General features: G+C 42.8%; 1 protein-coding gene across 4 annotated transcripts in view; it reads right to left on the bottom strand.

Annotated features, from left to right (window-relative positions):
• Window positions 1-10,288, bottom strand: part of ACAP2 (ArfGAP with coiled-coil, ankyrin repeat and PH domains 2) — a 131,445-nt gene extending 121,157 nt beyond the window's left edge. The window contains exon 1 of one of the 4 annotated variants that reach the window (XM_075861748.1): window positions 9,686-10,288. In XM_075861748.1, coding sequence (XP_075717863.1) covers window positions 9,686-9,738 — 53 coding nt within the window. In that variant the 5' untranslated portion in view covers window positions 9,739-10,288. The remainder of the gene's footprint in view (window positions 1-9,685) is intronic. The other 3 variants (XM_075861747.1, XM_075861745.1, XM_075861746.1) reach the window with 3 other exon arrangements.
• Window positions 10,289-12,000: the final 1,712 nt, after the last annotated feature.

Raw genomic sequence — 12,000 nt, 5'->3', positions numbered from 1 at the left:
GGGTCTGTGAAATCAGCTGACCATTTGGAGTTTCAATACATTTTTTTTTTTTATACCACACATCACCCAAAAAGAGACCTTAGAGAGGATATTTGTTTCTTTGTTATTTTGTTCCCTTCTTACCCGGACCACCAAACAAAAAAATACATTTTGAGGTGTAGCTGTCATATAACTTTTATGGTAAGTTCACACAGAGTTTTTTATTTACACCTTTTTTTGTCGCAGAAACCTCGTCGGAAAACGCGCCAAAAAACGCCCGAAAATGGCTGCCATTGATTTCAATGGGAGGCGGTTTTTTCCCGCAAGCGGAAAAACAGTCTCCCAGGAAAAAGAAGCGGGATGCCCTATCTTCAGCCGTTTACGTCTCTGACCTCCCATTGACATCAATGGGAGGCAGAGAAAGCGTATTATACAGCTATTTTTGCCCATAGCGCTCAATGGACGAGGGCGAAAAACGGCGTGCAGGCAGAACAAAATCTGCCTCAAAATTCCAAATGGAATTTTGAGGCAGATTTTCTGCCTGCAAAAAACTCAGTGTGAACCCGGCCTAAGACCAAATAAAATAAATTTTAACGTTCTTCCTTGTATTAACAAGACAAGTCACATATTGAAATTTTCAACAATCGCCACCGCCGAAAAACCGCACCATTTTGCAGCGGAAATTCACAACGTGTAAACCCAGCCTAAAAGACAATTCCCAGCAGATAATTAATTACTAAACTGAGATCTAAAGGGTCTATTTGCACTTTGCTGCTGCCCCACTCCTGAATAATCCAGCCTCCAGTCCCTTGTTTTCCGCTCTCCAAGATGGCTGCTGCAGTCTCAGACTTCGCTATGGAGAGCTTATTTGAAAGCCTGACAACACTCCACCCCTTCCATGCCCTACGATGGACAAGCACTGGTGACGTCAGTGCTGTTCGACACTGCGCCAACACAGGGGGCAGCGTCATCAGCGATCAATAAATCGGAGGCAGTGGCTTCCAAAGAAGCACTTCATAGCGAAGTCTGAGACTGCAGCAGCCAACCTGGAAAGCAAAAATACGGGTAACAGAAGGCAGGCCGGATCATTCATGAGCGGAGCAGCAGATAAGTGGACTATACACTACCGTTCAAAAGTTTAGGGTCACTTAGAAATTTCCTTATTTTTGAAAGAAAAGCAGTTTTTTTCAATGAAGATAACATTAAATTAATCAGAAATACACTCTATACATTGTTAATGTGCTAAATGACTAATCTAGCTGCAAACGTCTGGTTTTTAATGCAATATCTACATAGGTGTATAGAGGCCCATTTCCAGCAACCATCACTCCAGTGTTCTAATGGTGCATTGTGTTTGCTAACTGTGTTAGAAGGCTAATGGATGATTAGAAAACACTTGAAAACCCTTGTGCAATTATGTTAGCACCGCTGTAAACAGTTTTGCTGTTTAGAGGAGCTATAAAACGGACCTTCCTTTGAGCTAGTTGAGAATCTGGAGCATTACATTTGTGGGTTCGATTAAACTCTCAAAATGGCTAGAAAAAGAGAGCTTTCATGTGAAACTCGACAGTCTATTCTTGTTCTTAGAAATGAAGGCTATTCCATGCGAGAAATTGCCAAGAAACTGAAGATTTCCTACAACGGTGTGTACTACTCCCTTCATTGGACAGCACACACAGGCTCTAACCAGAGTAGAAAGAGAAGTGAGAGGCCCCGCTGCACAACTGAGCAACAAGACAAGCCATATCAGACTGGCTAATAAAAGGAAAAGATTAATATGGGCAAAAGCACACAGACATTGGACAGAGGAAGATTGGAAAAAAGTGTTATGGACAGACTAATCGAAGTTTGAGGTGTTTGGATCACACAGAAGAACATTTGTGAGACGCAGAACAACTGAAAAGATGCTGGAAGAGTGCCTGACGCCATCTGTCAAGCATGGTGGAGGTAATGTGATGGTCTGGGGTTGCTTTGGTGCTGGTAAAGGGGGAGATTTGTACAAGGTAAAAGGGATTTTGAATAAGGAAGGCTATCACTCCATTTTGCAACGCCATGCCATACCCTGTGGACAGCGCTTGATTGGAGCCAATTTCATCCTACAACAGGACAACGACCCAAAGCACACCTCCAAATTCTGCAAGAACTATTTAGGGAAGAAGCAGGCAGCTGGTATTCCATCTGTAATGGAGTGGCCAGCGCAGTCACCAGATCTCAACCCCATGTTGTGGGAGCAGCTTGACCGTATGGTACGCAAGAAGTGCCCATCAAGCCAATCCAACTTGTGGGAGGGGCTTCTGGAAGCATGGGGTGAAATTTCTCCCGATTACCTCAGCAAATTAACAGCTAGAATGCCAAAGGTCTGCAATGCTGTAATTGCTGCAAATGGAGCATTCGTTGACGAAAGCAAAATTTGGAGAAAATTATTATTTCAAATAAAAATCATTATTTCTAACCTTGTCAATGTCTGGACTATATTTTCTAGTCATTTTGCAACTCATTTGATAAATATAAGCGTGAGTTTTCATGGAAAACACAAAATAGTCTGGGTGACCCCAAACTTTTGAACGGTAGTGTATATTTCAAAGTATAGTCACCGTTTTTTTTGGGGGGGGGGGGGCAGTGACTGGAGGGTCGTTTTAAGCATTAATAATAAAATATAAAAGTTTTATTACACCTGCAGTTAGAGGGGAATCATATTTTTGCACGGCTGGATGCAGTTTATGTGGATATTGATAAATTGACACCTTCGACCCTACAATATTGAATAATTGATTTAGAAGAGATTTACAATTGCAGAAATTCCAGCAACAAATCTGCCGCGTGTTAACTAAACATACCTTAAACCGCAAATAAAAACTTTATATGACAAGTGTTGATTGTTATCACTTCAGTTATTTTCTTAAAGCTATGCATCAAATTAAATCTTGTAAAAACGGTGTATGGCGAAAATAAAGAGTGCATCCTGACCATTACACCCTGAATTAGAACTGGCAATAATAGCAATTTTTATGCCATGTCTTATGTGTTTACAATACATGCATTTTACCTTGAAAAAGTTTTAGAATTAGATTTAAAAAAATAAATAAAACAAACACTAACAATCAGACAAAACACCAACATCAAACAAACATTTTTGCTACTCTGAACTTCACCACAAACATCCAAGCTAAACTAAATGTGAAGAAGACCAAAAGGAAGTGGTGACTTATTTAACCAGAGTAAGACTCATGGTTTCCATTTGTGTCTGTTGTGCACCGGACCCATCGTTTTGTTGCCGGAAGCAATAGCGTAGTCTACTACGCTATTGTTCCGGCAAAACGACAAGTCCAGTGCACAACAGACCCAAATGTAAACCATGGGCACCGGAGTCAGTCACCATTGAAATCAATGGTGATGGAAACAGAAACCTCTGGTTTCAGTCGGTGTCAGTTTGTGTCTGCTCAGGGTCCCGTTCTGACCGAAATCTCTGACAGAACATCAGAACGGGACCCCACCGCAGATGTGAACAGAGCCTAAGTGGAATCAAAATCAGGACCAGTGTCCCTAGATTGTATTTATTGGCCAAGTGCAATTTGTAAATCTAGTAAAATTGTTTCACCTCCTTACGAGACAACTTTGGTACAACGTACAGTTCTGATGGGATCAGACAGCCACAGGAATGTATTACATGATCTTTAGGCCTGTGGTTCAGTTACTTCCTTCCAAATAAACAGCAGCATGTGAAAACAGCCCAAAAATACAAACAAGCCTCAAATTTGCGCTTGACTGAGAACAAGTATTTTCCTAGGAGTTTGTCACATTTTGTAATGGTCAGGTCTCTACTTCCCTTCCAGTGATTAACCCCAAAAAGAAAGATGATGTAGTCAGCAAACTACAAATTGGAGAAAAACGAATAGTCTTCTGAAACTAAGAAGTGTAACCGATGGTATGTAGATAACTGTGCATCATAAAAACTTTGTCAGCGTCCAAGACTCTTCAATGTGTTCAAGACATAATTCAGGGAAATAAAATGATAGAATTCTATAAGGGTGAATAAACATGAGACATTTTTGGCAGTGTTGTAAAAAGTGCATAATAAATAGAAGCAAAAACCACATCCAGTTTTACCACAAATTGTCACGGTTCAGCGATGTGTCACAAACGTGGAAATTTGCGGTAAAACCGCACGGCCAAAAACTTCTCATGTAAATGCACCCTCCGGCTAAGCTCACATGTATTGTAAATAATGTGGATTTTGTTGCGAAAAATCAGCAGCATAAGGCTATGTTCACACGGGGTATTTTGCAGAGTTTTTTGACGCGGAAACCGCGTCGCAAAACTCGGCAGAAACGGCCCGAGAACGCCTCCCATTGATTTCAATGGGAGGCGTCGGCGTCTTTTTCCCGCGAGCAGTAAAACTGCCTCGCGGGAAAAAGAAGCGACATGCCCTATCTTCGGGCGCTTCCGCCTCCGACCTCCCATTGACTTCAATGGGAGGCAGGAGAAAGCGTATATCTCGCTGTTTTATGCCCGCGGCGCTCAATGGCCGCGGGCGAAAAATGGCGCGATAATTGCCGCTAAAATCGGCGTGCAGGGAGAGGAATATCTGCCTCAAAGTTCCAAACGGAATTTTGAGGCAGATATTCCTCCCCCAAAATACTCCGTGTGAACATAGCCTTATACAGTAGAAACAAAGTGGATGAGATTTGAACAAATCTCATCCACACGCCTAGTAAATAATGAGCGGAAAAAACGACCTCGAAATTGACCTGCGGTGCAGTTTTTTAATCTGCAGCATGTCAATTGTATTTGCGTAACCGCTGCTTTCTTTGTTGCGGGTTTTACCCGTCGAATTCAATTGGGAGGTAAAAGCCGCAACAAATAGCATTATGTTGCGTTTTTGCAGCAGAAAAGATGTGATTCCATCGCAAGAAAAAAAAAATATCAGAATTTTTTAAAAAAACTTCTACTTACCCAGAATTCTGTGCTTCTTCATCCAGGCCGGCCTCCGGGGATAACATTTCATCGCACGTCACCGCTGCAGCCAATCACAGGCTGCAGCATTCACATGGGATAAAACGTCATCACAGGAGGCCTGTCTGCAAAACGTCAGTGGGTAAGTATGTGGTTTTTTTTTTTCTTTTTATACAGGCAGTTTTCCAGAGCGGACACTCTGGCCAGAAAAAAAACTGCACCACAATTTGTTACGTATTTTCATCCGGAAATCTCTGCTGTGCCCTGGGCAGATCCACTGTGTGCTTTTACTCAGCGTATCCGCCCTGTGTGAACATAGCCTTATTCCAGTACTATATCATTCAACAGCACAAACAATAAGAAACATTGTTGGCTGCTGACAATAGACTGTTGATGGTTACAGAAATATATATATTTATCACGGATTCTATATGTATAAACATACAAAAATCACAGATGTATGTGTACACACAAAGTCACCTTATGACGCAGTCTGGGGTGGACCACCTATGAAATATATACACAGCCTTATTTCCTTCCTTCATTAGATAAGCATCTCTAAATAGTTTCCCTTTTTCTTCTTCACAACATTAGCAAAGAAGATGAGTAAAAGAAAAACAAGATTCTGCAGAGACAAGTTTGTTATTTAACTCTTTAGGAATGCATCATTTATGCAAAGCAAAAACAGAGAAAGACTATACAGTAGGTTTAATAAAAACACACTGGGCTATGAGTTGTGCCAAGATTCAAATGACAACTCAGCTATCGGACATTCAGCTATCTGCGTATATGTTACATGGATATTGCGGTCTGATAAATTTACAGCATATTCTACGAACTCCCATAACACTATTAACGGTGGGGGTACAACATATGGGATACCTGAGGTTCACAAGGTCCCTTCTGCTTTCCTCCTGAGCAGCAGCGCTCCTAGCCATTTACTGTGCAGGGATCGGCAACACAACACCACTCAAGTGAATGGGGCTATGTTACAGTTCCCTGTATAACGGATGGCCACGAGAGTCGCTGTGCAGGAAAAAAAACGCAAAAGAGTCGCAACACAGTTGGACCCCCCACCAATCAATAAGGAATGCCATAACCTAGCAATATGTCATCACTTACTAATGTGGGAAAACTCCTTTAAATTAAATTTTAGATTCACTATGCATTGAACAGTCATATTAAATGATTCTACTAGTAAGGCCCCACCGAGCTTTTGTATTTTTATAAAGTTTAAGTCTGGATTCACACGAGCACATTACGTCCGTAATGGACGGACGTATTTCGGGCGCAAGTCCCGGACCGAACAAACTGCAGTGAGCCGGGCTCCTAGCATCATAGTTATGTACGATGCTAGGAGTCCCTGCCTCTCCGTGGAACTACTGTCACGTACTGAAAACATGATTACAGTACGGGACAGTTGTCCTGCAGCGAGGCAGGGACTCCTAGTATCGTACATAACTATGATGCTAGGAGCCCGGCTCACTGCAGTTTGTTCGGTCCGGAACTTCCGGCCGAAATACGTCCGTCCATTACGCACCGAACATGCTCGTGTGAATCCAGCCTAAAAGATACATTTAAACATTTCCCTTTTAGATGCATATTTCCTGTGAGCATCTCACGTTCCCTCGGTACAAACACTGAGAGCATATCACTAGAATATGTCAAAGTCCGACCTCTGCGGCCCCTCTGATCTCTAAAATGAAGTAATAGCGGCTCTAGGACAGCTTTCTGTCACTTCGTCTCCTGACGGCTCCAGTTGGCCTTCTTCGTAGGCCGCTGCGATATGCCATCAAGGGTCTGTCCTAAGAAAACCTGCTTAGAATTTTTATCTTTAATGTATTTTAATTCTTTCATATAAGGGGTTTCATTGATCAGATAGAAGAAAAAAAGTGTGGACCTTAAAGAGGCTCTGTCACCAGATTATAAGTGGTATCTCCTACATAATCCGATCGGCGCTGTAAATGTAGATAGCCGCAGTGGTTTTTATTTTGAAAAACGATAATTTTTGAGCAAGTTATGAGCAATTTTAGATTTGTGCTAATGAGTTTCTTAATGCCCAACTGGGCGTTTTTTTACTTTTGACCAACTGGGCGTTGTACAGGAGTGTATGACGCTGACCAATCAGTGACCAATCAGCGTCCTGCACTTCTCTCCATTCATGTCCATTTGTACTCAGCACAGCGTGATCTAGCGAGATACACCCACATTAACTTTACTGAAGTGTCTTGAGAGTGAATAGACATCACCTCCAGCCAGGACGCAATGTCTATTCACACTCCCGACACTTCAGTAAAGTTTGTGTGGGACTTAATCACAGCACGCGAGATCACGCAGTGCTGTAAATTAAGTCCCACACAATCATTACCGAAATGTCGGAAGTGTGAATAGACATTGCGTCTTGGCTGGAGGTGATGTCTATTCACTCTCAAGAAACTTCAGTAAAGTTAAAGAAGCTCTGTCACCACATTATAAGTGGCATATATTGTACATGATGTGATCGGCGCTGTAATGTAGATTACAGCAGTGTTTTTTATTTAGAAAAACAATCATTTTTGACGGAGTTATTAGCATAAAGCTAAAATAGGTCATGAGTTTCTGAATTGACAACTGTGAAAAACGCAGCAAATGCCCTGCAGGAAGGTCAAAATCTGCCTCAAAATCACAAACGGAATTTTGAGGCAGAATTTTCCTCCTGCAAAAAACTGTGTGAACATCTGTCACACAGAGTTTTTTGCAGGAGGAAAATTCTGCCTCAAAATTCAGTTTTTTCCGTCCTGCACGTCGTTTGCCGCGATTTTCGCCACGTTTTTCGCTTGCGCCCATTGAGTGCTACGGGCAAAAAACTCTGCGAAATACGCTTTCTCTGCCTTCAACTGATGTCAATGGGAGGTCAGAAGCGTAAACGCGCGAAGATACGGAATGTCCCTTCTTTCTCCCACGAGGCGGTTTTACGGCCAGTTTTTGCGGAGCGGTTTCCGCGTCAAAAAAACTTATCAAAAAACTCTGTGAACCCAGCCTAAAGATGGCCACACACCTTAGATATTGGTCGGCTAAACGCTCGGCTGGCTGACAGCTATTTCTCCTGACCCCCCATTCACCTGCACGCTTGGCTCAGCAGAGCATGCATGTGTACTCAATGGGGAGAGGGGAACCTTGGGCAGCAGCTTATCTTCTGGGAGAACAAAGGACCTGCCATGTTGGAATCTAACATGCCTGATCCTTCTTTCTCCTGACATCTGCCGTCTGGAGAGATGGGACAACCCTAATACATATTAGATAGTAAACTGGCTCCTCCAAAATAGTCACGCTCGTCCGATGTTCATCTGTTGTGTGTGGGCAGCTTTAGAATAATTGGGTTGATTTCTAGGCATTATTGATATCAGTGCTTAGAAGTTCAAGCTGCCCCGGTAAGTGGGTCACATAACGCCAGTTACAGTCTGTCAGATTACTGTGAAAGGGTTTCCTAAATCACATTATTCTAAAAATCTAATATTTCTCAAAGCATTAGTCGGGAATAAGATCTACTCGGACGTAAACTTTCAGCAAGCAGAAAGCAGTCATAAAAACGCTATGATGTCTGAAACGTGGGCATTAATCTACCACTTTACACCCCAAGCAGACATTTAGGCTATGTTCACACGGAGTATTTTGGGGGAGGAATATCTGCCTCAAAGCTCCAAACGGAATTTTGAGGCAGATATTCCTCCCCCAAAATACTCCGTGTGAATAGCAATTATCGCGCCGTTTTTCGCCCGCGGCCATTGAGCGCCGCGGGCATAAAACACGCTTTCTCCTGCCTCCCATTGAAGTCAATGGGAGGTCGGACGCGGAAGCGCCCGAAGATAGGGCATGTCGCTTCTTTTTCCCGCGAGGCAGTTTTACTGCTCGCGGGAAAAAGACGCCGACGCCTCCCATTGAAATCAATGGGAGGCGTTCTCGGGCCGTTTCTGCCGAGTTTTGCGACGCGGTTTCCGCGTCAAAAAACTCGGCAAAAGACCCCGTGTGAACATAGCCTTACAGTCCGTCACTATGGCTATATGCTGTAGTTCTATACAAATATCTATGTATGCAGCTGGTTCATAGATCCGCTACATCGACGTACAAGTGAAAACAAACAAGGCCCATACAGAGGGAGACTGAGAATCGCTAAAACAGATACAATGCAGACTTAGCCGCTATCGTGTACTACTACATCCCCTATAGCGTGCCATAGAAGACTGACCGCATGACTTCCGATGCGCAAGCTTTAAAACTATGTCGGTCACTAGTCTTCACGGCTAGAAAAGTAGCGTTTTACCACAATCACCAGCAATTAAGGAAATGTAAATTTATCAAATATTTCTACTACAATTGAAACAGAATTTTCGCAGTAGACCTTTGCCTGTATGTGTCCAAAGCCAATCAGAACGCTAGCCGGACCGTGGCCAAATCCTTGCTCTTATGGCCACCTCCTCTATAGTTTGTAGCCATTGTGCTGACACCTCTGTAATGTACAGTCAGCCCTGCAGTGACATTGTACCAGACCCAGAACACTTCCTCATATTATACCCACTGCACCCCTATATCTACACACATACACCCCAGTAAACAGTGGCTGCAGCACTACAAGTAGCAGCCTGCCCTACAACTACAGGAGGTCAATGAATTCTCTGCAAAGATAAAACTGTACATAAGCTACTTTCAGACAGTTTCAGAGTTCTATCCCCAACCGGTAATACATGTACAAACAGAAGAGAGTGTCCCACGTTACCTAAACCGCGGTGAGTCCTTCAGGCACTCCTCGAAATCCACCGTCACCTTCATGTTCCCGGCCTGGCGTTCTACGTGCTATGTGAGGTAGGAATAGGGATCACGGGCCGCGATCAGGGTGCAGAGCTGAACAGGAAGAAGGTAACGGAGGCCGCTATGTGGCGCTGCTGCACACGTTCCCTCTCCCTACGATCCACACAGCAGTTTCCTTGCTCTCCAGTACACTCGGCATCACCGGCCTGTCTCCTTCCCGCCCCTTACTTTGAGTGACAGACGCATTAGCAAATAGGGAGGCAGCCAGGGCGGTTGTCAGTTCACCAGAGGGCGCGTCTGGTTGCTAAGTACAACAGGGAAGTGGGATGAATCACCCTGGAGGGAAGGGAGGAACAGGAGGCCTGGGAAAGGATAGGGCGAGGTACAGCGAGGATTAACATTGTAGATGAGAATGCGCTGAGGGGAGAAAGTTATTGCCGCGCTAAAAGCAATTTGTGTGTGATTATGATTATATTAGTAATGTCCCCGAGCTCTTCCCGCAGTTTCATCAGAGAAGTTCTGAAGAACATGGCTGCGCACAGTGTCCCGAATGCAAACCTTGGAGAAAGGCGTTTATTACCACATCCACCATGACGCAGCAAACAAATAATAATGTGGTTTTTATCACGTGATGGTGTAAATTTTTAATTTATTTTTTGTAACCAACTTGTTCTAGGTAAATTTTCTCCTACCTTGTTCACACAGGTTTTGTGCAGTTTTAACTCCCAAAACTGAACCATTTTTGTTTCCGTTTTTCACTCCCCGTCTTCCAAGAGCCATAACTTTTTTTATTTTTCAGTCAATGGAATGGTTATTTTCTTGTGGTAGGAGTTGTAGTTTTTCACTGCATTATTTACAGTACCATATAATGTACTGGGAAACCGAACAAAAAAATATTTGTGGGGTAGAATTGGGAAAAACGTCAATTTCTCCATTGTTTTTTTGGGTTTAATTTTTATGACTTTCACTGTGCGGTAAAAATGACAACCTAACTTTTTATTCTGTGGCTCAATACTATTACAGTGATACATAGGGTTTTACTACTTTTAGGGTATGTTCACACGCTTAACAAAATACCGAGCTGTTTTCAAGGGAAAACCGCTCCTGATTTTCAGCCGTTTTTTTAATCATACTTGTGTTTTTCACTGCGTTTTTTTTACGGTCGTTTTGGAACTGTTTTTCTATAGAGTCAACGAAAAATGGCTCCAAAAACGGCTCAAGAAGTGACATACACTTCTTTTTTTACGCGGCCGTTTTGAAAAACGGCTGCGCAAAAAAAAGCCCCGTCGGAACAGAATGCGGTATTTCCCATCAAAATCAATGGGCAGATGTTTGTAGGCATTCTGTTTCCAATTTTACAGCGGTTTTTCGGGACGTTTACGGCCCGAAAAATTGCTGAAAACACTACGTGTGCACATACCCTAACAAAGAAAAAACAATTTGTTAAATAAAATTATTTTTTTTTTCACCTTCTGAGAGCCATAATGTTTTTATGTTTTCCTTGGATGAGGGCTTATTTTTTGTCGGATGAGGTGTACTTTTTATTGGTACCGTTTTTTTGGTACATACAGCTTTTTGATGACCATCTATTAAATTTTTTTTGGGGAGCTACGGTGACGAAAAAAACCAGTGATTCCTTCTGGTGTTTCAAATGTATATATTTTTTGTTACAGCGTTCACCGTGCAAGTTAAATATTGTCATATTGTAATACTTCAGACTCTTACCGACGCAGCTATACCAATTTTGTTTATTTTTCACATTACTTTAGAGGAAAAATGTTTTTTTTAACTTAATATTTTTTTTACTTTTTTGTGCACTACTTTATTAAACTTATTTTTATAGTCTCCCTAAGGGATTTGAACCACTGATCTTTAAACCAGTACGTTGTCATTTTTACAGCCTTATTTTAGGCCCTGCCAGAGGCAAAAAGAAGGCAGACCTGAAGGCCTTTATTAGCTGCCATGACAACCATCAACACCCTGTGATCGTGTCGCGGGTGGGCCGATGTGCTGTCAGAGGGGGTTGCCCCCCTCTTTCTAATGACTTAGATGCTGCAGTCGATACTTGTTAAACTGGCAGGATCAGAGCGATCTCTGATCCTGGCTGTTTGGCCTTATTCACACGAACGTGTTTAGCGTCTGTGATCACGCGCGTCGCACGGTCCTATGTTAGTCAATGGCGCCGTTCAGACATTCTGTGATTTTCACGCAGCGTGTTTCCGTGGCGTAAAACTCACCACATGTCCTATACTTGGGGGTTTTTCGCACATCACGCACCCATTG

Source organism: Rhinoderma darwinii, chromosome 4 (assembly GCF_050947455.1).
Source record: "Rhinoderma darwinii isolate aRhiDar2 chromosome 4, aRhiDar2.hap1, whole genome shotgun sequence".
NCBI classification, from domain to species: Eukaryota; Metazoa; Chordata; class Amphibia; order Anura; family Rhinodermatidae; genus Rhinoderma; species Rhinoderma darwinii.
This window is presented reverse-complemented; position numbering and strand designations above follow the sequence as displayed.